This window comes from Gopherus flavomarginatus, chromosome 1, assembly GCF_025201925.1.
Source record: "Gopherus flavomarginatus isolate rGopFla2 chromosome 1, rGopFla2.mat.asm, whole genome shotgun sequence".
NCBI lineage: Eukaryota > Metazoa > Chordata > Testudines > Testudinidae > Gopherus > Gopherus flavomarginatus.
The window spans coordinates 91,419,875-91,445,173 of NC_066617.1; the positions used below are offsets into that span (position 1 = coordinate 91,419,875).

At 41.8% G+C, this 25,299-nt stretch overlaps 2 protein-coding genes and 1 long non-coding RNA gene across 3 annotated transcripts in view; 2 read left to right on the forward strand and 1 right to left on the reverse strand.

The window, feature by feature from the left end:
* Positions 1-3,271: 3,271 nt before the first annotated feature.
* DEPDC4 (DEP domain containing 4) lies at positions 3,272-25,059 on the reverse strand. The gene is given in 10 exon segments (XM_050935532.1): positions 3,272-3,981; positions 6,528-6,606; positions 9,787-9,912; positions 10,162-10,304; positions 13,051-13,277; positions 16,014-16,200; positions 19,267-19,412; positions 21,326-21,746; positions 24,807-24,926; positions 24,929-25,059. Coding segments are annotated over 10 exon segments (1,689 nt in total). The 5' UTR covers positions 24,990-25,059; the 3' UTR covers positions 3,272-3,802.
* LOC127042726 (uncharacterized) lies at positions 3,980-10,282 on the forward strand. The gene is made up of 2 exons (XR_007772028.1): positions 3,980-6,138; positions 10,181-10,282. It is a non-coding gene; the product is annotated as an uncharacterized LOC127042726 (long non-coding RNA).
* Positions 24,973-25,299, forward strand: part of SCYL2 (SCY1 like pseudokinase 2) — a 71,076-nt gene continuing 70,749 nt past the window's right edge. Inside the window, exon 1 of the mRNA XM_050934705.1 lies at positions 24,973-25,089. The gene's annotated coding sequence lies outside the window, so the exon portion shown is untranslated. The remainder of the gene's footprint in view (positions 25,090-25,299) is intronic.

The window sequence follows — 25,299 nt, forward strand, 5'->3', positions numbered from 1 at the left end:
AACCTCTATTTCCCCAAGGAAAGTGGGAATCTTGGCAGGAACATTTGCTTCCATTTTAAAGTCTCTTCCACAGCTCCATTTTGTGTGCAGCTTAAGACTTCATTCAGTTCTGAATTAACAAATTTGGTTACAAGGTGAAGGTTAAACTCTATATGTGAGAATACTTTCTTCTACCAAGTAGCTACAGAACACAGTCTCACTTAAGATCTTATATCAAGTGTACTTACCACGTTTTTGAAATTTTAAAGTTTGTGGATATCTGGTACAATCTGCATTTGTAAGCTGATAATGTCAGGAGTGGCAGGAATGAGTTTTAGCTGAGACGTCTAAAAAATTAGGAAATGTAAAGATACTGTTTCCATAGCAATAGGTATTCAGCCCTCTTGCTAGCAGCAGAACATTATCCATCACCAAGTTTGTGTCATGGATATTTTTAGTAAAAGTCATGGACAGGTCATGGGAAATTAACAAAAATTCATGGCCCCCTGTGACCTGTCCCTGACAAGAGAGAGGTGGGTTCAGCACCCATTGCTGCTGCTGGGGCTCCCAGGTCCCCCACTGATGTAGTGCGTGGGAGCTCTGGAGTCCCCCACCCCTGGGGCTGGGATGCTGCGGGGGTCCCCTTCCTGTGCAGCTGGTAGCTGCAGGGGCCCCCAGCCACTGGCTTTGGCTGTAGCTGTGGCTGGGCAGCTCGGGGGAGTCCCCACTGGGCAGATGCAGGGGGTCTGCCTGCCACTGGGCAGCTGTGCCAAGTCCGGCCAGCTGGCGCAGCTAAACTGGGTCCTGCTGCGGTTGGGCAGCTGCGCTGGGTCCCCCCACCAAGCTCAGGGTGAAGGCAGGGCTGGCTGGGAGCTCCAGCCCCAGGGCAGAAAATGTCAGAGGTCAATGGAAGTCACGGATTCCATGACCTCAGTGACATAATTGGTAGCCTTATCCATCACTATTGAGAGAAGCTGAACTGACCTTAATGCAGAAGAACAATCTCATTCTTTCCCTAGCACCACCACAAAACTGCAGACAATTGAAAGGTCCTAGGATAATTACTTTATTCTAATTAACATATTTGGTAGCTGCCATGGTGGGAGTACGTTCTCAAAGAGATGCAAAGGCAGTATTCCTTAACTAGGTAGTTCTGCCACAAATATTTGTAAAGATAGTTGATAAACAAGCACTTTAAAAGTCTAATGTAGTTCCCTTGAATGCTAATGTATGGTTGAAATTATAACTGATGGTGAAAAACTGGAAGTATAGTAACATTTTTTTTGCCAGACTCCTTTTCCCCCCAATAGAACCCATCTTCATACTTCATTTAGAAGAAACCCTCACGCTTAACATGGAGAGACTGCTTTTTCCTCCCTCAGAGGACATGACTCAAATGTTGTAGGAATCTAAGTACCTAACTGGGTAAGGGCCTGATGTTTCACAGGGTGAAACCAAAACTGTACTATAAAAGAACAAACAGGAGCTGTAGGAGCTCAACACCTCTGAAAAGTGAGGCCCCACTAATATAGCATTCTCATTGGCCAAGATGTTACATAAGATTTGTTCACCCAACTGGTAGAATTCCTATTAAGGTAAAGCAAACACTTCTGAAATTACGTGTCAAAGGAAAGCCACTGCAATAGCTTAAGGGAAGAGATTTATTTCATGGCTTTATTATTTTACTGAATTAGTAAACTATAGACCCTTCAGTATACAGTAGTAATCTTGCTCGTATAATTGTAAGTGATTTAAATAAATGGCAACTTAAATGCTCCAACCCCTTTTTAAAGTAGCTTAATGTGCTTTTGGAATTTGCAGTGTCTTGGAAACAATGTACTTAATTTGTCATCTATCTTGAAAGGTGTTAAGCCTCTATAGATTATTTGTACTAGTATTAAGTAGGTAATCATTAACTTATTTAATGTGAAATTTAAGTCACAAGATAAAACACTGATTTTTCCCAATCCTCTTACACAAATCTTTATAACAGCAATACGTTAAACACTTAATTTTTAAATTCCTAATGCAAGATTATTCCAGTAGATCAACCAATTCAAGGATAATTTTTTTAAAAAGTGCAGATATGCAGTCTCCTCAAGTTCCAAAACTTTCCTCAAAAACATCTGTGCTGCAGCTCAAAATGTTTGGCTAAAATTTAGTAAGAGACAACCTTTATGTATATTTCAAAGTTGGTGTCTAAATCTTATTTTTTCCAAAAACTGATATTTCACAGCATTACAGTAACAGGTAGAGGATAAAGAACTGAAGCTATACCTCACACTCTTCATCCTCCCCGCAGACTACTTCTGAGGTCATCATAGATAAAGTAATCTACTCCTCAACTTTTACTCAACATTACGCAAGTTTTTAAATCAGGATTTTACAGAGCACAAGCTGTGCATACAAAGTATTACTCAAGCTATGTTTGCAGCCGCAAATACTAAGGACTCACCTGCCATAGCCAAATCTAAAAATAACTGAAGAAAGTTAAACTGATGAAAAATCTGAGGTAACAAGAATCTAACACTAAGGGTGTGTAAGACATTTCCACAGGTAAGAGTTATTACCTCATACTAAAGTGTTTAACTAGTACATGTACACTTTAAATATATCAGTTAAGGCAATTAAAGGCTTAATAAGATAATATAATTTAAGAATTACTCAAAGAACCATTATGGTAACATACTATATACATACGCAGCTATAATCAGGAATCAAATGTTTCTGTATCAGACATTTACTACACAAATCTGCCCATCCCTGTATCTATGGTATAGACCAGAGCGCTGCAGTGGGACTAGGATCCCATGGGTCCCGCTGTCATAATAGTTTTGTTGTGGGTGAGACTGGGTGGGCAAAACAAAAATCCACACAACTGTGGTAATTTGCAATAAAACACTTTAAAACTTCTAATACTTAAATTTACGTGAGGGTTAGAAAGATTTGATGTCTGTTATACCAGGAGTTAAACTATTTGTACACGGTTTAAGCACGATGTTTTGTTCTTTTGGTGGTAAAATTCTGGCTGAATTTCATTTTTTTTATATAATATATTTGACAGTTTTTTTCCCCAGTAGAATAGAGGAATCTCTCTCTCTGGTGGGTTTTAAGGTAGGAGTCGGATAAAAATGCAAGAAACAATGGAGTGGGAATTGCAGAGTGGGATGGGAGCAGGATTTTTAAAAAAAGTCCCACGCAGGGCTCTAGTGTACACCAACATAAGTCAGTTTTCTGCAGCACACTCTTACTGTTATATCTGTGCCCTATAGATCCATGAGGCGTCTCCATGGGGCAAGCTAGGATGTGAGCATACAGCACGCTAGATTGCTGCACACTAATTTTCCATGTGGATGCTGCAATGGTGCATTAAAAGTTCCATAGTCCACTTTGACATCCTCCCCAACTAATGCACTGTATGCACACCAACTCACCATGTAGATAAGTCCTAGAACTAGACTACAATTATGAACTAAAGACATACAAAATTTTAAAATACCCAGAAATTTAGTAACTAACTTAGGTCAGAGTAAAAGTGCTTTGAATGCAGAATTTCAGTCAGACTATAAAACTGACAACTTTCACAATAGAAATGTCACCAGACCCTAAACTTAGAGCAGCAACAGAGGCCCAGCATTCTTACCTACTGTAGAAAAAACAAAGTCTAATACTGGGGTCATTCAAAAAAATACAACCCTTTAACAATGAATGCTTATGAAAAGGAGTCCTCTTCATAAGCATGATGTCAGCATTATAAAAAGAATAGTTGACAAGGCTCATTTAAACATTCTGCTACAGTGCAAAACCACATTCAGTGTCAAAATCAGTACAACAGTGCTACAGAATGATGCTTTTGGAATTCTTTGAATAGCTTCTTTTTCTGCTTAAGAGAAATGGTGGGATTACTGTCCATCTCTTGAATCAATTCAAGAAGATGGTGCCTTGTTTGTTGCTTTTGATCTTCAAATTCTTCAGGAGTCAAACGCTGACAAAAGGTGAAGCCTTAATAGGAAAAAAGGTTAGGATTATTTTACAGACATTACACTTTTATATATTTAATAGTGGAATCATATAAATGTAGGGCTGGAAAGGACCTCAAGAGATCATCTACTCCAACCCCTGATGCTGTGGCGGGATTAAGTATACCTACCAATAGGTGTTTGTCTAACCAGTTTTTAAAAACTTCCAGTGATAGGAATTCCATAACCTCCCTGTACGTTCCAGTGCTTAATCATTATAGTTAGAAAGTATTTCTTAAAATCAAATCTGAATCTCCCTTGCTGCAAACTAAGCTGATTACTGCTTGTCCTAACCATTGGTGGACATGGAGAAATTGATCAGCACCCTCTTTATAACAACCATTTGTATATTTGAAGACCTGTCTCCCACCTTGCCCACAGTATTCTCTGCTCTAGACTAAACATGCCCAATTCTTTCTGAGGTTCTTTATATTTTCTCTTATTTTTGTTGCTCTCCTCTAGATTCTTTACAATTTGTTCACATCTTTCTTAAAGTGTGCTGCCCAGAACTGGACACAGTACTCCACCTGAGGCCTCACCAGTGCCAAGCAGAGCTGAACAATTATCTTGTGTGTCTTACATATAACCCCCCCGTTAATACATTCCAGAATGACATTTGCCTTTTTTGCAGCAGCACCACACTGTTGACTTGCATTCAATTTGTGACCCACGATAACCCGCAGATCCTTTTCTGCAGCACTACTGCTTAGCCAGTTATTTCCCATTTTGTATTTGTACAAAGCTGAATAGAGCTACACTAGACAGTTAACTCCTCACTTGGTCATTCTGGCCTCACCACCGGACAGAAGAGTTTGGCATAGGACAGGGGTAGGCAAACTTTTTGGCCTGAGGGCCACATCTGGGTATGGAAATTGTATGGCGAGCCATGAATGCTCAGTGAGGGGGACTTTATGGGGTGTAGCATGGGGGAGCTCTATAAAGGATGTTACCGAAGTTGGGGGAGGATGGACTCATGGGGTCGGAGGGGGGAGGGGTGTCCTACAGGGGTGGTACCAGGGACTCCTAGGGGACCTGCTAGCAGTGACACCAAGGCAGCTGTACCAGGCACTGCCATGGGCAGAGGCACCCTAGCTGAGATGGGTGTGGCTCCTGGGTGGTTTTGAGGCTCTCGATGGAGGGGCCTTAGGAGACTGGGAGGGGATTGGGCACTCTGCCATGGAGAGGGCGGGTGGGTGAGTGTCACCACATAGGGGCGGGGTTCTGATCCTGGAAACAGCGTAGTGAAGTCGTGCCTGCGCAGTGTGGTTCTACATGTGCCAGAAGATGCTGGAATTGTGATCCAGGGCTGGGTACTGCCAGGAGGGCAGAGTAGGGCAAAACCCTGGCACCATTCCCCAGCTAGAACACTGGAGCAGGGGAAGCCCCTGAACACGCTCCCTGCTGGGAGTGCCGGCCGGGCGGAGCAGGGCAAGCCCCCGATGGGAGCTCAACAGCAAGATAAAAATGTCTGATGGGCAAGAAGTGGCCCTCGGACCATAGTTTGCCCACCCCGCATAGGATAAGGCCAGTGCTCATCTATGTCAAGATACTGGTTATAATCCACGGGCTAAAGTAGAGTCTGGATCTGCTAGGCAGATACTTAGGGGCCTAAGACTCACAGAAAAGAAGAGTTCCTTTTGTTCTTCCTACACAAAGTCCATTTAATTGCAGCTTCAAAGAGGATTTGGTTAGTAGTGTTAGTACAGTCTAATAGTTTTAGTAAATGTCTAACAAATGTATAGAACAGGATAGGGCCACTTATAACCAGATGATAGAAATAGCACAGTGGTTAAAGGACAATTCTGGAGGAGGACATTTTTAGAAGCAGGGCCAGAAGCAAAGGAATTAACTTGAAAAAAAATCTATTCCCAGACAAATATTGAGTGAAATATTTTTTATATCATACTCTAGCCTAAATTATGCTTAGGAATTAAGGAACTCTTTGGTTCCTGCTCATCAAGAAATTGAAGGACAATGTTCTTGCAAGCAAAAAGAAATCAACTGGTCTTTGCACAAGACCATCTACTGTTGCAGCAAAAACCCCAAAACCTTTGAATGCTAGGGTAGTTTGTGCATGCCTCATGCTAGAAGCACAACAGGAACACAGCCAAAAGAAATCTTCAGAGAAATCAAATTACAGGTAAGTAATTTTCCCTTTTAATAATGTATGTTAAGTAGAAAAGTGAACAAAAAAATTCTACCAAAGTAATAGTTTATATGTCTTTAGCCAAATCATATTTTACACTATTTTTTCCTGAATTTAACTTTGTGAAGGAAATTACATAATCAGTTACAGGACTGCAGAGAAGTTAGATAGAATATGGCCTCGGTCACCATTTAATTTATGCTTTGTTTTAGGTGGGTAATCATTAAATGAGTTAATGAATTAAACCACTTAAAGCCCCACTATCAGTATAACAGAGAGGATGAGGCAATCAGGAAAAGCATTTCACCATAATTTGATATGTAGTGCACTAAACTCATTTACATGCAACTACTCATAAAAATGCACAATATCAGACTTTCTACCTGAACTGGCATCAGGATCTTGTCCTTGCAGCAAGCTTGTAAGTTTCTTGCTAATTAGTTCCAACAGAATTAAAGGGGTCTGCACAAGAACAGAATTTTCAGTTATTTGATGTTCATACAGTTAATTATAAAATGCACACTTACACAATAGGCAAAACCCCTTAAAGTTGAGCATATAAATGGGCGTGCCTGGTACATATGTTTTAAAAACCCAAAGTAAATTGTTAGGGTTTTTTTTAATTAAAAAAGTAGTAATGTACAGTAGAACCTCAGAGTTACAAACTGACCAGTCAACCCCACACACCTCATTTGGAACTGGAAGTACACAATCAGGCAGCAGAGACAAAAAAAAGCAAACACTGTACAGCAGTGGTTCTCGACCAGGGCCCCATGAGAGGCCATGAGCAGGTTTCAAGACGTCCTTCAAGCAAGGGCAGTGTTAGACTCCCAGGAGTCCAGGGCAGAAAGCCAAAGCCCCACTACATGGGGCTGAAGCCTAGGGCCCCGAGCCATGCCACCTGGGACTGAAGCCAAAGCCTGAGCTTTGCAGGGGCCCCCGTGGCACTGGGTCCCAGGCAATTGCCCTGCTTGCTACCCCCTAACGCTGGCCCTGACTTTTATAGGCAGAAAATCAGTTGTTGTGGCACAGGTGGGCTGTGGAGTTTTTATAGCATGTTGTGGGGCCTCAGAGAAAAAGGCTGAGAACCCCTCCTATACAGCATAGTCCTGTGTTAAACTACTAGAAAAATAAAGGGAAAGTTTTAAAGATTTGACAAGGTAAGGACACTGTTTGTGCTTGTTTCATTTAAATTAAGATGGTTAAAAGCAGTATTTTTCTTCTCCATAGAAAAGTTTCAAAGCTGTATTTAGTCAATGTTCAGCTGTAAACTTTTGAAAGAACCACCATAACATTTTGTTCAAAGTTACAAATGACCTTCATTCCCGAGGTGGTTCGTAACTCTGAGGTTCTACTGCACTTTTAAACAAAGTAAAAGTCATGAAAATTAGTGACAGAAGCACCAGCATAGTTTTGTTTTAAATGAAACCTTAGGCTCTGATCCTGCAAACATTCATATGCTTAACTTCACTATCTCACTGGCTTCAAGGGGTCTAATCTTTACTATAAAGTTAAGCATGCGCATAAAATGTTTTCAGGATCAGGGCCATAAGCTGTAAATTAACAGCAATTTCAGAGTTTGGTTTCCTAGTAAGATGACTTGTTAGCTGGGATCTTTAATAAGTGCGCCTATATTGCGCTAATTACATTTCTGGTTGTTTTAGGGGTGGTGATAATACAAATTGTTTGGGTGACCCTTTTTTTGTTCAGATACTACTAACTTTGTATTTCCAGACTGTCAAAAGTTCAGACTGATTATAAAACTGCAAGATTCTTTTAAGGAAAACTGTTCTTAAAGTTCATTGGCTCAGTCTCATCTACAATTTAAGTTAGAGAAACTAAAAATTTTTTTATTAAAAATTTAGATATTGGTGACAGATATTCTTAGAGATATCAAGCTGGATGGGAACTGTCAGATCAGACCAACTCTACCTGCTAGTGTCACACTTCCATTATGGCCATCTGTATTAGGCTTCAGTAGCTTTAAGAAATGTGGAAATGTCTAATCCAGCTATTCCCCTCCTGCCCCCCGGCCAAGATAATAAACCAAAGGTGAAGTTTCTAAGCCAGACCATTCTGGAGGTATGACAAACCAAATAAATATCTGGAAAGTATCCCAGAACTGAAACATATTTTATCTCCCAAGCAGCTTTTTTAAAATTTCTCCCAAGGTATCCAGAAATATTCTATCCTGGGCTAAGATCCTGCAAGTGAAATTTCAAGCAAGTTGGTTCTTTTTGGTCAAAGCTTGAGAAGTGTGGTTTCTAACTCAGTTTATCATGGAAAAGTAGCTTCAACCTCTCTCTGTACATAACCTTACACTAAAAAAGTTCATGTTTTTTAAATAGACTAATTCAGTTTGGCAACATTTCAAGATAGCATTGAGTCAGCTGCTTAAGGCCTCAATACTTAAATGAATTGTACGGGGGCAGGCCCATTTGACTTTAAAAGAGCTCTGTGTGGGTGTGGGTGCAGAGGTCCATCTGTGTGCAGCTCTTTGCAGAACTGGAGGCCAAGTTCTCATAATTGCAGCGTCCTAGAAAAGCAAGTGATTCTGTATGTATGAGGGAAGAAAAGAGTTTGGGAGATAAGTACTGATGATCATCCACATGCATTTCCGTTCAGGGGGAATAGTTTCCTTGCTTGTGCCCTTCTGGCAAAACTCACAAGATTTGAAAGTTCTAGTAAACATCCCAAACCTCTACTGTTTATCTAATTATTTACCTGAGAAACAGACATCTCTCACAGACAGTCTTTCCCTATTTCTAATACTTGATAATTTCAACTGAACCAGAAATAGTGCAATAGCAGCTTTTCCTATGATATTTTAATGCTTCCATTTCTGACCCTAGCTGATATGAAATAAAAAGGGACATGTGAATATTTGTGTGCCTCAGACAGTGCGTTGGTTTAATATGAGGATTTTTTTTCCAATATACACTATCCAGAGAATATTTACCATTTGATTTTCAGGCAGCTGAGATGGAGTTTGAACTACCAGACATTTTCCTAGTTGTCTTTTTAATTAGTTTTTCAACTTGAAAAATAACAAACAAAATATTGTAGTTTTAATGTGTGTTAGCTAGAAAAAGTACATCTTTTCATATGCAGGAGATAGTTGAATGTAACTGAAAAAGCTATACAAATATTTCTACTTATTCATAATGGATTTATCATTGACAAAATGGGAAACATTTGATTTACTTACTATGTTTATATTAACTGCCAAAAGTAAGAGATTTTAAAATACTAAGTTAATTCCTGGAGCTGAGAGACGCTGCCAGCGTGTGCTCAGCCTCTGCAAAAGTTCACCTTTGAATGACTCCCTCTAGTTAGCACTCAAAGTACATTAGCTGGCTTCTGCAGGGAGTTATTTCCAACACTGCTTTGCTAGAGAGAGAGAAGTGCTACAATAAGCCTGAGAATTTGAGGGTGGGGACAATGGAAGTAGAGGCCAATGATTTTAGATTTCCCCTTGTCCAGAAAAACTGAATTAGTCTGGAACATTTTCTGGTCCTACAAGACTGTGTAGCTTTTACAGGTTGCCATGACATACAAACAAGCACATTCATACAAAGCTGCTTTTTGACAATTAATATCTAAAATGACACAGTCAAAGTGTGTCAGATGAGAAGGAAATACCTTGAAGAGTTCAGTATGATTCTTCATCAGTAACTGGATTAGCTGTTCAGTGTGTGTTTTTGACACTCCTTTATTTTGTAAAATGGCCTTGGTAAAAGTTTTGATGATCACTGATCTATTATCAAACTATAAAACAGAAGAATAATGACCTGGATTAGGATTTGCTTGCTGTTATTGTAGGTGTTAGCTAAATGATTGTTATAAAACAGATGACAATCTACACTGTGAAAAAATTCCATTTAAGTTAGTTTTAAAAGCATCAGATTCAAATGTTGTAATGGGTCAGTTTCTATGGCTGTTAAAAAAAAAAAAAGTCTAATAATGTTACTATGGGGGGGTGATAATTTATACACTACATTTCAATGCAATACTTACTTGTTTTTGTAACTTGTAGCCCCCAGGTTCTGCTGCAACAGCCATAAACATCAGTAGCCTACGCAGTTCTTCTCGGATGTTTGGCACTAGTAATCTTAAGTAAAGCTGCGATGCCTCCAGGGCTTGTGCTGTCTTTCCATTCTCTGCAATGTTAGCGAAATATTGTATATAGTGCAGTCTAGTGGTTTGAACAGAATCAAGAAAATGTATTTAAATAGGAGTCAATTTCTGATTCTAGGCTTAAAACCATATAGCCTGTGTCTTAGAGCTAGGCAAGTAATATATTTTTAAAACAACATCCTCTGGATATCATGAAGTCTTAAATGTACCAGATGCAGAACCTCCATTTTACCATGTGCGTACAGTTTGTGTTTCCCTACCTTTGACTGAATCCTTAACTACTCCTTTATATGATGTGATGCAACATGACCAGTGTGCCTCACTGCCGCACCATTCCCATTGCTGATGAGCTTTTTAAACCACCAAGCCACACCCTTTGTGTGGTAAACGGACAAGGCAGGAATCAAATTCTTATATAGCATTCTTCATCTATAGATCTCAGGCCATGGCTACACTGGCGCTTTACAGCGCTGCAACTTTTGCGCTCAGGGGTGTGAAAAAACACCCCCCCTGAGCGCTGCAAGATACAGCGCTGTAAAGCCTCAGTGTAATCAGTGCCACAGCACTGGGAGCGTGGCTCCCAGTGCTGCAAGCTACACCCGTAAGGGATGTGGTTTACATGCAGCGCTGGGAGAGCTCTCTTACCACACTCACAATGTGGCGCTCCGACCACACTCACAATTCAAAGCGCTGCCGCGGCAGCGCTTTGAAATGTCAAGTGTAGCCATACCCTCAGAGCATTTGCAAAGGTAAGTATCTTTATCCCCATCTAACAAAGGGGGAAACTGGCAGAGAGGTTAAAGTCACAGCAGGTCAGCAGCAGAGCCACCAATCTGATCCCAGTCCTCTGCTCTACTCACTGGTCCAGATAATTATGTCTAGCAAAATGCAAAACCATAATTAAAAGAAGATTGGCCCAATTATTTTCTTTGAAAGAATAAAAGCAACTAAAATTGATATGTAAGTGCACTGAAACTTGGAAAGGAAGTATGAATGAAGGTAGAAAGCAGAGAGAGTGAGCAAATGTAGAAAAGAGAAGAGCATCAGAAGACCAAGGTGAAGGAAAATATGGAGAAGTTGACAGATTAGATAACTGATAAAGGACAGTTTCCAGCTGCCATAGAGGTTTAATCACAGATCAGGAGGAGTTGTAAAAAAATGTAAAAGCTTTATTGGGATGCTTTAAGTGGGTTGGAGGAAAGTGAAAGGAGCATGTGTGTTAAAAGCAGTAAGGGACATGTGATATTGAAGTCTGTGGTCTTAAAGTCTATGATGCACTTGACTACTTGCACCTGCATGCACACACTAACCATGGTGCCCTTTTTATTTTAGTGGTAGTGGTGGGGAGGGGTGGGGTTGATTTGTGTGTGTTTGTTATAGTTTCATTTTTAGAAACAGATTTCAGCTTTCTGTTGACAGTGAAAATTTTTTTTTGAAAATCAAGCTGGCTGTGGGTTCATGGAGATACAAGTTTTCAGCATCTGCAGTACACACACAGCAAGAGGAGATTGTGTTCAATTGGCTGCAACAGTGATTGTGAGAGCATGTAACAATCCCTCCCCCAGCCCCAGGCCAAATTTGCCATCTGGAATAGCCAACAACTAAATTAGGCCAGGTCCTGCAGTCCTACTGAAGTAAGAGATCAATGACATGTTTACCTGAGTAAGGGTTACAGCACAGGGCCCTTTGTCTCCTGCTGCTCATCAGTCTACACAAGAGGCACAGCTCATATATACATTAGGAGGAGGTTATACTTATTTTACCACTGGTTGCAAAGTGCAGGCTATAGAGTTGCCTGTATATTCTGCTGGGTGATGCTTTTGAACAATCAAACCTAAAGAACTGTGGAATGCTTAATATATTTAGAAATGGACCTCTGTTTAATTATGAAGTTAGGACCACCACCTGTCCAAAATGAAGCTAAAACTAAGCTGGGCCTACATTAGAAACTGTTCCCCAGGCAGATTTTAGCTGACTAAAGTTTGCAAAGTGACACAGGACTGGCACAAATTAGCGTGACATATTCATAAAACATACTGTTCAGCTTAAGATGAGATTTTAAATAAATGGGGAATAATGAGGGAGTTAAAGCATGGAGTTCTTTCAGTGATTTATGTCATGAGCCTTTCCTCCACCTCCCTTTATGTGAGAGTATGGTAGGCTAGAATTCCTTTTTAAGTAAATCAACTATTTCAAATTAGTAATCGTGGGTTAGGAATTTACTGTAGTCTTACCACAGATTCCTTTTTATGCTCCCTTTATTTTAATTTAAAAGGGTCTCTTTGCCAAGTGTCAGTCCTAGGCAGGAACACGCTCAATATCTTCCGTATCATCACTGAGCACATGTGGCACTAAGCTCTGTGAAGCATCTCTGAAAACTGAGCATTCAGGTAACATTCCATACATTCTGCAAGACCTAAGGTGTACAGAAAAGAAATACTCACGCTAGAGTTTCATTTAAATCCAAATTTAACGTAACTCTTGCTGTTATTTTGTTTTGGGAAGATTTGTTTGCCACAAAAGTTGGAGAATCAGGAAGAACTTATCATAGCCTGAATTATATCTTAGAATTAAGAGGATTTTTCTGGTCCCTTATCTTGTTAATTTATTCTCTAGTAATGGAAATGTGAGTCCATAAGCTATGAATCCCTCTTTTGGTTGACAGGGAAACTGTAGCATAAAGTGATTCTACTCATAAGATGTCTGTATTAGTATTAAGTTAACAGAAGTTTTAATTTCCTTATGTGTAAATAAAGATTATGCACTTACCTATAAGTTCAACAATTCCTGAATGAATATCAAGATCATGATTGCTGAAAAGGGGGTCTCTCACTTGATTATAATATTTTGCTATCACATCAAAAAGTAACTTCTTGTGCATATTCAAGTGACTTGGTTCATTACTGATTTGAAGTAACTGCTGACCAACCATCACTATTAGCTGGTCTGGAAAATACTCCAAGCATTCAATTGCTGCACAAAGCCATTTGTCAAGCCTGGGGAGAGAAAGTTAGTTTTAGTACTTACATTTAATGCTAGGCAAAACACTTTATTTAAACTAAAATTCAGAAAGAATTAACCAGACACCTACAACTACATGCATGTTTGAACAACAGCATCATACAACTTACTTAATAAGCAATTAAAGAATGTAGTTGGATGTTGTAGCTATAAAGTCCACTGAACTACTGCTGCAATTAACAACTAACTCACCTCCCTAGACTACAACAATATGGCTGAGTTTTGCCTTCCCTCAGACAAAGGAAGTCACAATGGTGCAGTCTGTCACAAACACTTCAGAAATGCAAGTTGTGACAATACGGTCCTGCCTTGTCACTTTCAGCCATTATAAGGTAAAAATAGTTATCCAGCTACACAACCAAACACAGGCTGAAACTTTAAAGGAGCAAAGAAACTAGACATTCAATTTAGAAACAAACACTTAAAACCCTGACAAATGAAAGGCAGCCAACAACTAACTAGAAAAGAACAAGAAATAAGCACTAAAGATTGCCACTGCAGGCAAAGACAGTCTACATAGATGGATCTAACACTGTCAACTGCCTGGGGCAAAAGGAGAGAGAAGGTGGGCGAGGTATCAACGGGTAGCCATCTTAGTCTGTATCCACAAAAACAACAGGGAGTCCGGTGGCACCTTAAAGATTAACAGATTTATTTGGGCATAAGCTTTCGTGGGTAAAAAAACCACTTCTTCTGATGCATGGAGTGAAAATTACAGATGCAGGCATTAATGTAATGACACATGGAGAAGGGAGTTACTTCATAAGGCAAGGTAATCTCTATTATTGGACCAACTTCTGTTGGTGAGACAAGTTTTTGAGCTTACACAGAGCTCTTCTGCAGCCCAGACCTGAAGATCTCTCACCAAAAGATGTTGGTCAAGTAAGAGATATTACTTCACCCACCTTGTCTCTTTAATACCTTGGTACTAACACAGCTACACCACCACTTCATGGTGTATGGTGAATGGTAGCAACTCTCTGGTCCCACAAGGGGACATTTATGGCTCCAATAGGAAATATTCTTCTAGACCAGCAGTTCTCAAACTGTGGGCCGGGACCCCAAAGTGGGCCATGACCCCATTTTAATGGGGTCACCAGGGCTGGTTTAGACTTTCTGGGGCCCAGAACTGAAGCTCAAGCCCACTGCCTGGGGCTGAAGCCCTTGGGCTCAGGCTTCAGACCCCCCTCCTGGGGTCATGTAGTAATTTTTATTGTTAGAAGGGGATCACAGTTCAATGAAGTCTGAGAGCCCATTCTAGATAGTTCATGGCCGAGTGTGGGTACACACATCTCACATGGCAGCATAAGCAAAGGGAATAACAGTAATTGTTTTTCCAGGCATAAGTAAACCTCACTGTAGGCTGCCAGAAAGCATGCAACCCAGAGAGAGCTACAGAATTGAAAAAGCACAGCTGAGATCCTGATTTCAGTCCATTCTCTCCAATATCCTGAGACACCACTTCATTGCAGTATGAATCTGGAAAATACCCTTGGTTAGTGGGTTCAGGGATACCGATACTAGAACTGTAATCAACTGTTTGAATATACTGTGAGTTCTCAAATGGAACTGTTGCTGAAAGAGAAAAATAGCTCAGCTTAATTTGATTTTAAAACTGGATCTATGCTACAGCTTTAATGGGTTTTAGATCGTTGAAGACACCCATTTTTACAAAACTGGCTTCAAGACCAGAGGTGTTTCTTAGAATCAATTCAGGCCACCTTCAACCACCTGAAACGAATTCCAACAGCTATACCAGTTAGAAATTAGCAGCAACTGGAGCTTCACTGGTTACCTAACTCTCAATGTATTTTGCTTTGATTCTCAAACATTTTCCATATGAACAGACTATTGAAATGCAGATGCTTTTTTGGGGGCACACAGACTGACCAAAATTTATCAAAAATTGGATGAATTCTCCTGAAGTGAAGCCATACTAACTTATCAAAACATGGCTCAGAATAAATGCTACCATAATGGCAGAGTAATTCCTCTTATGGGTTAACCTCAGGCTACCCCCATGCAAGAGGCTGCGTGTCAACACACCATTCCATGCTACAAAATGAAACTTTTCTTCAGCTGTACTGCCATGTGGTAAAACATGACATCAACCCAGATGTGATCACAGGAATAGTTTAGAAATACTGGAAGGTTTGGAAAGGCAAAACAGGCTGGAACCAAATTGCAACGTCTTCCTTTCTGTGGTACAATGACCCTTTTGTCACAGCAGGGGCTTTCCCTTGCTATCTGTAATAATGGCTGCTCCATTTGCTTTACACACGCACTGCACCTCCACTTAAAACCACCAAGAAAAGGACTGTATAAACCCCTTTGGGATATGTTAGTTATGAAAGCCCTAAAATAAGACCAAAATTCACATAATTCACTCCTCATATTTGTATAAGAAAGAAGCATTTAGCTGTGAAATATCCAGTCTAGAAGAGGAGGAAGTGTTCACCCATCCTCTCAAGTTAAAAATGTAATTTTTGCTTATTTAAACACCTCTTAGTTTCTGAGTGCTCTTTCTAAAAAGCAGTAGAGGGAAATCCATGTTCATCCTTTTCCAATCTAAAGGTATTGCCTCACCCACAAAGCCTACCCTGCCCACTTAGAGCAGAAGTCTTGAAAACTGGAGTGAAATTAATGTGTGATCAAACAGTGAAATGCTAAATTATTCAAGTTTTTATAAAATATATATTTTTATAACTAACTCAGGCAAATTTAGGCTGCACATGACCTCTCTGTCAAGTAATGTATTTGAGATAATCAGATCTTCCTCTTTGCCAAGATGATCATTTTTCCTCTTGTCTGGAAACTCCAAAATATTTTCCAGGACTGGAAGATCAATTAACTGCAGTAGTCGTAACAGAGTCTGTTGTTTCCAGACATTATCTATAACTAGGAGTAGAAACAGGAAGATTGGGGGGAGGGGGAAGGGAAAAACAGAAGTCAAGGTTACTGGGAACAAGAGTAGGTACACATAGCATATATGTAAATATCAAAAAGAGGAATTTTTGATTGATTTGAAATAAAAATCAGCCTATCTTACATATACAATATATTCATAAGACGTAAATTATGCTATTTTGTTTTTTAGGGGGAGAGTGTCTTAAGGAAACTGGGCAAAAAGCTTTTAAATATTGTGACAAAGTTCCTCCTCTACCTTGGTGGGTCCTGCGCTTATTGGCAGATTTGCTCACCTCAGTGATCTTCCCCACAGTCTGGGTCAACTCCTCCTGTGTCTGATCAGGAGTTGGGAGGTTTGGGGGGAACCCGCACCCACCCTCTGCTCCAGGTTCCAGCCCAGGGCCCTGTGGATTGCAGCTGTCTATAGTACCACCTGTAACAGCTGCATGACAGCTACACTTCCCTGGCCTACTTCCCCATGGCCTCCTCCATACACCTTCTTTATCCTCACTACAGGATCTTCCTCCTGGTGTCTGATAATGCTTGTACTCCTTTGTCCTCCAGCAGCACACCCTCTCACTCTCAGCTCCTTGCACCTCTTGCTCCCAGCTCCTCTCACACACTTCCTCTCCTCTGGCTCCCCCCCTCCCTGACTGGAGTGAGCTCCTTCTTAAATCCAGGTGCCCTGATTAGCCTGCCTTGATTGGCTGCAGGTGTTCTAATCAGCCTGTCTGCCTGAAATGATTCTAGCAGGTTCCTGATTACTCTAGTGCAGCCCCTGCTCTGGTCACTCAGGGAACAGAAAACTACTCAGCCAGTGACCAGTATATTTGCCCTCTACCTGACTCCTGTACCCCACTGGCCTGGGTCTGTCACAGTATTTTTTGTTTCTAAGTTATTACTTTTTATAACTACCTGTTCTAACAACATTTAATATATACAGTAACAAAATACATGAGAGTAAATACATTTAAAAAAGGAAAGACCCTTATAACCAAAAAAACTCCCAACACATTGTGTTTTTAAGAAGGGCAATGTAAGCCTGCAAATCATATATCCATCTGAAAATTTGGTATGGGGTATTTTACATGAGCCCCTAGGGTGCTTATAGAGAATACTCTTTTTAGTTTTTTCAATTTGATTGCTGTGTTCAGGACTACTCTGCATAGAATCAGTTTCACTGTTTTGATCACAACTGCACTGTAGTCTTGTATGCTTTTGAGAGGAGTTCACATGAATGTTCTTCCCCAGGCTCTGCAAGAACTGCTGGTGTGTGGCTTTAGGATTGTGACTTGGGCTCTTTCTTCCTGGACTCCTGCACAAAGAAGCCTGGGATATGTGCATGGAGGCAACGTTTGTTAGGGCAGAAGGGACTAGGAGAGTCAGTCTCCCCTCAATCCCAAGACTTCTGGATGAGGCTGGGAGCCAGTCAGGGAGGCCAGGAAAGCCTTTCACAGCCAGACTACATAACAGGATTCAGGAGTACGTGGTCCCTCAGCTGGACCAGGGAAAAGGAAATGACAGCACCCACCTTATCCCTTGCACCCAAGACTGGAGACAGTAGGAATAGGAGCCAGAGGAAATTCCTCAACAAAACCCTCTCTGGATTTAGGCTGGGAAATAGTGATGATTACCCTCCATCACCTACATATGAGGACCACTAGGAAAATAGCAGCATCCTCTGTTTGTAACCCTCTACTCAGAGGTAGGAACAACCTGGGGCCAAGAGGGAAATAGCAGTCCAGGCAGGAGATAGGAATCACTGAGTCTGGGAGGAGCTGTGGGAATCCATTGGCCTGCCTTCCCCTGTCCTCAAGTGTTCCTAACATGGAGGAAACTGAGGGTCTAGGAGCAGTGACAAGCAGCAGGGATCCTCAGTTTCCTTCATGTTAGGAACACGCGAGGACAGTTGCTTACTGCTAACTCCAAGAACACTGAAAGGGAAGTGGCTTGACAATCATCAATTGCAGGGAGTTGCAAGGACAGCTCCTGACCACATTTGTTGTTGTCTCTCTCAAGTTTGCCCATTATCCACCTTGGAAGATCCTTCAGAAACAGCAGGGTGATCAGAAAAGTGTGAAAAAAAAACAACATTTTTTTTCAAAAGCATCTAGACTTGTTACTGAAAGGGCGTTGATTGTCAAATTAGTCAATTAAAAAGTTTTATTTGGCAGAGTTCCTTTATGTTCTAGGCTACAACCTCAGAGATCAAATAAGCACAACCTGGAAAAAGACTGGGCATAAGCACATTCACCATGGAAAACCTGGTTCAAACATAAAGAAGAGCAAAAACATTTGACCTTAATGGAAAACATTTCTAGATAGCTTTAGTGTGTTACACAATGTAATCTATTCGGTAGGGATAACTTCTCTTCAAATAAAAGAAGGGAGCAGGAATGTAGACTCCATGCATTGTGGTTATAGTTGCTTCAGATAAACATAGGTTAAGTATCTACTTTTTTAAATGAATAGTTGAGGTCTCCCCACCGTTCACAAATATCTAGTTGGTATTATCGTAATTTGTTATTTCCTAATATAGCAAGAACTTTGATGGGCCTTTGTTATATGGATTTTAAATGCTTCTAATTTAAAGGAAACAAAAACTGTGTTTAATGCTTTTGTAATTTATTAAACTAGGGCCCAATCCTGAAATTCTTACGGAAGTAATCTAGTTACATAAATAGCTACATTGATTTCAGTAGGACTGTATGAGTAAGGGCTCAAGGATCAAGCCTTGAATTTCTGTGCAAGTCATTTTTAAAAATCTTGGTTTCAGTGCAAGAGTCACTTTCTGCAACATCCTGGGCACTACTTGAAATATTTGTTTCAACTACAAAAGTAGCAAGATTCATATAATAATGCCAAGAAATGATATTTCAGCAAGATATGTCAGTACTCTTTCTAAGAGGCTGGAAAAGGGTATATTTCTAATTTTCAAAATATCTATTATTCATTGCTTGTTTCAATAAACAAATTATAGTTTAATGTTCATAAATACCTTGTGGTGATATTAAATAGCACAAAATATATTATATTTATAAAATAAAATATAATCACCTTTTTTTGAAAGTAGACAGACTGGTTCATTAACTATGTTCTTTAAAGGTAAAGATGGATGTACATTTATAGTTTGTAGAAGTTCCTCTATCCTTTTATCAACAGCTTCTAGTGCTAAGGGATTTGAAATTGTTTCACATTTTGCTCTGTTACGAAAAAAGCATTGATAAACGGCAGTTATTATTAGTATTATCACAGCATTTAGGTGCTCATTGTGTTAGGCACAGTACAAACACAGAACACAGATTCTAAGCTTTTTGGGACAGGGATTATCTCAGTATGAGACAACAGATGGATACAGACAGACGGAGGAGCACAAGGAAAAACCAACGACACTGTCTCTAGATTAGAACAGGCTGGAAAACAAGAATTCCATTTTATGCAAAATTTTGACATTTGTTTCTGTTCTGATGCAGAGTGAAACCAAGGCCTTTCCAAGTTTTTTATGAAACAATGAGAGCAAGGCACACACGTGCAGACATAGCCCTGCCCCTACCCTCAGGATAGCCAATAGCCCAGTAGTTAGGATGCCCACTTGAAATGCAGGAGACTAAAGTTCAAATCCTTGTGCCAAATCAGACAGTACACCCCTTTAAAAACTCCTCTTTTGGTTCTGACAAAACTTTTCCTCAGGTCCAGGACAGAATTTCTGGTAAAAACAAAAAAATCAGACACACAGAAATCCAACCCAGCATAGCCAACTGTCTAGTGTTAGGCTACTCCCCTGGGATGTGGGAGACACAGGGTCAAGTCCCTGTCTGACTCAGGCAGAATAGGGACTTGTATCTGCTTGTACCCTAACCACTGGACTATTGGCTATTCTTAGGTCTCTCTCTAGACATTCCACCCTGGACCTGAAATACTTTCCTAGTGAACATTAGGAAAAACTAATACATTTCTGCAAAGAGTTTGAGTTTTGACTATTCAGCATTTTTGAATGAAAAACACTTGAAGAAATTCCTGATGAGCTCTACTTTGAATACTGCCTGTGGGCTGCATTTTTATTAGCCTCTGGATAATTAAGCTGACCCCCTTTCCATGCTCTCTTGTGGCTGCTGGAAGAAAGGGAGCAGTCCAACTGTTTGTGCTGGAGTCTATGCATTAGTGTCAACTTTTTAAACACTTCCAAGGGATTATTTTGTATATGGGATGGGAGTCTCAGTGCTGCAGGAGAATCCTGGTGAATATTACTACCTACATAATGCTTTATAAATATAAATAATCACAACACATTGTGAACATTAACAACTAACATTTCAAGTAGGGAAACTGAGGAAGAGAGGCTGTAATTCGACTAAAGCCAGAGGTTAGTGTTAGAGCCTCCGTTAGAACACAAGAGTCCAGGTCACATGCTTAGCCAAGTACCCAAACTCCTTTCTGCATTACTGAACTGCCCCACTACCAGAAGGCATATTGGCTGCTCAGAAGACAAGACTGAAGAAGGCAGTTGGGGAGGTGGGAGCTTGAAGTGACTCTAATATTACCAGTAAAATCCTCAGTAGTATTGTGAATTAAGTGTGGAGTTTCCCCAAAGTGTCAAAGAACTTGTCGCAGCACTTTTCACAGGTCTCAAAGGTCTATTCCAAGGGTGGCTATACAGGAGTTTGTTAATAGCTTATTAGGAAACAAAAAAGCATCAGAGAATGTTTGGCACTAGCAACTGGTGTATTCACATTCAAGGATCTCTTTGGAAGACAAAGCACTAAAAACATAATTAAAAATAAAAATTGGAATTAGTATGTACATTTTTAGGTCCCTAAAAAATCACAGCTCCCTCAATCTGGGTCTGAACAAGTGGGTCTTTCTAGTCCTAACGTAAATATTTTAGTCACCTAGTATTTTCACAAGGTAACAATCAAGAAACGTTTTTTATTCTTCCATAATTAATACCTTGCCTTTGAATTGGGTCTCAGATTTTTTCATAGCATGGATGACATCTAAACAAAGTGTCTCATGGAGCACCTCTTCCCATTCATGATTGTGTAAGATGGCATTTCTGTTGTATTTATTGGGCCCACATTTGAAAGACTCTTTAAATGTATACATCTGCATTACTAACCGTGAAAGTTTTTTCATCTTAAGTTCAAGTATTTCATCAGGGGACAAGTTCTCAATATATCCTTTCCGTTTCAGTAAAAGAGGAGAAAGATGGCTGTCCAGAAATCTATAAAGACTATTACTTGTGTCTTCAAACTCTAGCTCTCTCTCATTCTTGAATAGTTTTGGTCCAACTGGTTCAAAAACCTTGTGATCCATCAGAGCCTGGCAGAGACGGACTCCCTTCAGTCGGGAAAGATCATTACTACTTAGGTACATACTGTGCATAAGATAGCTCAGCACCACATCAACAGCATTGGAGCCAGTAAAGCAGTTTCTGTACGTCCTTAGATGTTGTCGTCTTCTTTTTATTTCCACCTGACTTTGAAGAGCATGAATAATACCATTCCATAACCGAGTTGCTTGAAAAGGACTGCTACCTCCTGCCAAAATATTTAAGCATTCATGTTACTAAAACATTGTTTATGTTCGCATACTGTAAACACTGTAACATTTAAGTGTATTATTTTTAATTATTTAATTATTTTTAAATTTTCCTTTTGAAAGTGCATTGGCTGCATTCTCCAGAAGTGAAATTTAACTTTTCAAAGCACAGCCAGAGATTAATAGCAAACTAATTCCTGCAATGATTTGACACCAGGTTATACACAGGCAAGCTTAAAGGAAAACAAGAACATGCTAAATAAAAAATTCCATTTATTTTCATTTTACCCAAACAATCTCAATGTATCTGCTGGAATTATTATTCTAGATAAAAGTAAGACAGTGCACCATGAGATACTAGTTTAACCATAAATTCCTTTATTAAATCTAAAATCCCAAGGGGAGTTATACAAATTGCTCTAAATATGTAAAAGCCTAAATCATAAGCATTTACTACATTCAAACAGTAACAAACTTTTGTAAGTATTTGATCAAGATACTCAAGAAAGAACTAAATCCATGGGTGCTTAGACACATGTTGGTTGGCTCCAACCTGGTTAGGCATATATTAGCAATGAACTCTTTCAAGACCTTCCCACAACTGCTAACAGAGCCATCTTATATGGCCTCCAAAAATATTTTTTTCTTCTTAAACTATTTTAACCTTTTATGTCCTATAGTATCAAGGGGTTCTGGAACAATTTTTACAGTGGGGGTGCTGAGAGCCATTTAACCAAACTGTAAACCCTGTATATAATTGAAACCACTTCAAACCAGGGGGTGCAGCAGCACCCCTAGTTCCAGAACCTACTATGACAGTATCAAAATACCAATCCAGGTACTGACATTGCAAAAGCAGGCAGCTGCACCCAGAGTTACAAAGGGAGCTCAGAAAGGGGTACATTATCTCCCCCAGGACAGGGTGCTGAAGGCAGAAACCATGTATTTGGTTGTTATTACCACTTGAAGCTGGGGGTGCTGCCGCACCTCCAGCATTCCTAGTTCTAGTACCTTTGCCCCAGGAGGGCAGTTCCAAAGATGCCGCCTTCACCTCCCTCCTCTCCCACCCCATTGCTGAGAGTCTTTCCTCTTCCCATTGAGACCAAAAGGCCTGACCAAGACCAGGACTCTCAGAATCTCCCCATGCCCTTTCCTGAGCAGTGCTCATACGCTCCCACGTGCACACCCAAAGGCTCAGCTGTCTGAGCTCTCACAGGGTGGGCCAGGGATAGGGTGACCAAGCGGCTGGTTTTCGACTGGAATACGCAGTTGAAAGGGAACCCTGGCAGCTCGAGTCAGCACTGCCAACCATAGACTCTAGGACTGGAAGGGACCTCGAGAGGTCATCGAGTCCAGTCCCCTGCCCTCATGGCAGGACCAAATACTGTCTAGACCATCCCTAATAGACATTTATCTAACCTACTCTTAAATATCTCCAGAGATGGAGATTCCACAACTTCCCTAGGCAATCTATTCCAGTGTTTAACTACCCTGACAGTTAGGAACTTTTCCTAATGTCCAGCCTAAATCTCCCTTGCTGCAGTTTAAGCCCATTGCTTCTTGTTCTATCATTGGAGGCTAAGGTGAATAAGTTTTCTCCCTTCTCCTGATGACACCCTTTTAGATACCTGAAAACTGCTATCATGTCCCCTCTCAGTCTTCTCTTTTCCAAACTAAAACAAACCCAATTCCTTCAGCCTTCCTTCATAGGTCATGTTCTCAAGAAGTTTAATCATTCTCGTTGCTCTTCTCTGGACCCTCTCCAATTTCTCCACATCTTTCTTGAAATGCAGTGCCCAGAACTGGACACAATACTCCAGTTGAGGCCTAACCAGCGCAGAGTAAAGCAGAAGAATGACTTCTCGTGTCTTGTTTACAACACACCTGTTAATGCATCCCAGAATCACGTTTGGTTTTTTTGCAACAGTATCACACTGTTGACTCATATTAAGCTTGTGGTCCACTATGGCCCCTAGATCTCTTTCTGCCATACTCCTTCCTAGACAGTCTCTTCCCATTCTGTATGTGTGAAACTGATTGTTCCTTCTTAAGTGGAGCACTTTGCATTTATCTTTATTGAACTTCATCCTGTTTACCTCAGACCATTTCTCCAATTTGTCCAGATCATTTTGAATTTTGACCCTGTCCTCCAAAGCAGTTGCAATCCCTCCCAGTTTGGTATCATCCGCAAACTTAATAAGTGTACTTTCTATGCCAACATCTAAATTGTTGATGAAGATATTGAACAGAGCCGGTCCCAAAACAGACCAGGGTGTTAAAAGTCCAGTCAGCGGTACTGCGGCACTAAGACAGGCTAATCCTTACTTGTCCTGGCTCCGTGCTGCGCCCCAGAAGCGGCCAACAGGTCTGACTCCTAGGGAGGCAGACCAGGGGGGATCTGCATGCTGCCCCCTCCCCAAAGTTCCCAGCAAGTGAGAGCTGGTGCCTGCAGGTGCGAGCAACACATGGAGTCTCCTGATCCCCTGCACAGGACCTAGATCTGCTAGCTACTTTTTGTAAACAGTGTGGTGCCAGGGTAGGCAGCCCACCTTAGCCTCTCTGCTGCACCACTGACTGGGAGCCACCCGAGGTAAACCCACGCTACAGCCCTGAGCACCCCCAAACCCAGAGCCCTCTCCTGCACCCCAACCCCCTCATCCCTGGCCCCACCCACTATCAGCACCCCCAGCCAGAGCCCACACACCAACCCCCTGACCCGCCCCCAGGCCAGTGAGAGTAGGGGAGAGTGAGCCGCCAAGGAGGGAGGATGTAGTGGGCGGGGGCAGGGCCTCAGGGAAGGGGCGGGGCTGGGGTGTTCAGTTTGTGCAACCTGGGTACCCTAGCCGAGGACGCACCTGGGGCTCGGCGACAAGTGCCAAACTCCGCCGGGTTTAAGCCGCCCGCTGCGGGGCAGGGCCAGGCCGTTCGCAGGGGGAGCCCCCGCCTGGGACGCACAACAGCCTCCCCAGGGCCTACGGCACCGGTTGGGGGGATGCTCCGCGGGGCCTCCCCTCAGGCGGCGGCAGGAAGCCGGCCAGCCCCACGCCGGGCTCGCTCACCTCCGCGCCGCCGCCGCGCGCCCAATTCGCTGTGGCTGTGAATCCTCCTGAACCGCGGAATCAAATGCGCCGCCATTGCCGGCCACCTTCCCTTCCCGCCTCCCTCAACGTCACTTCCTGCCCGCGGCGGAAGTGAGGCACCGCCGACTGGGCTAGTGGCCCGGGTGCTGGTTCGGTCGCCATGGAGTAGGCGCAGGGGGCACGGGGCTAAGTTGTGGCTGGAGAGCGCGACGCGGACGGACACACGGCGGGACACGGCCCCCGCAGCTTCCTGTAGGCGCAGGTGAGAGGAGGGCAGCGGCTGCCTCCGGCCTAGCGACACCGGGGACCCGCTCGCCCAGGAGCCGCTCCCGGGCAGGGCCGGCAGCCGGGCCGTGTTTTGTGCAGGGCCAGAGCGCCGGGCCGGGCGGCTGGTCACTCCCTATAAACCTTTGGCAGCGGGGGCGCTGAGCTGTCCTCCACTGCGCCTCTCCCCGCGGGGGCGGGCGGTGCA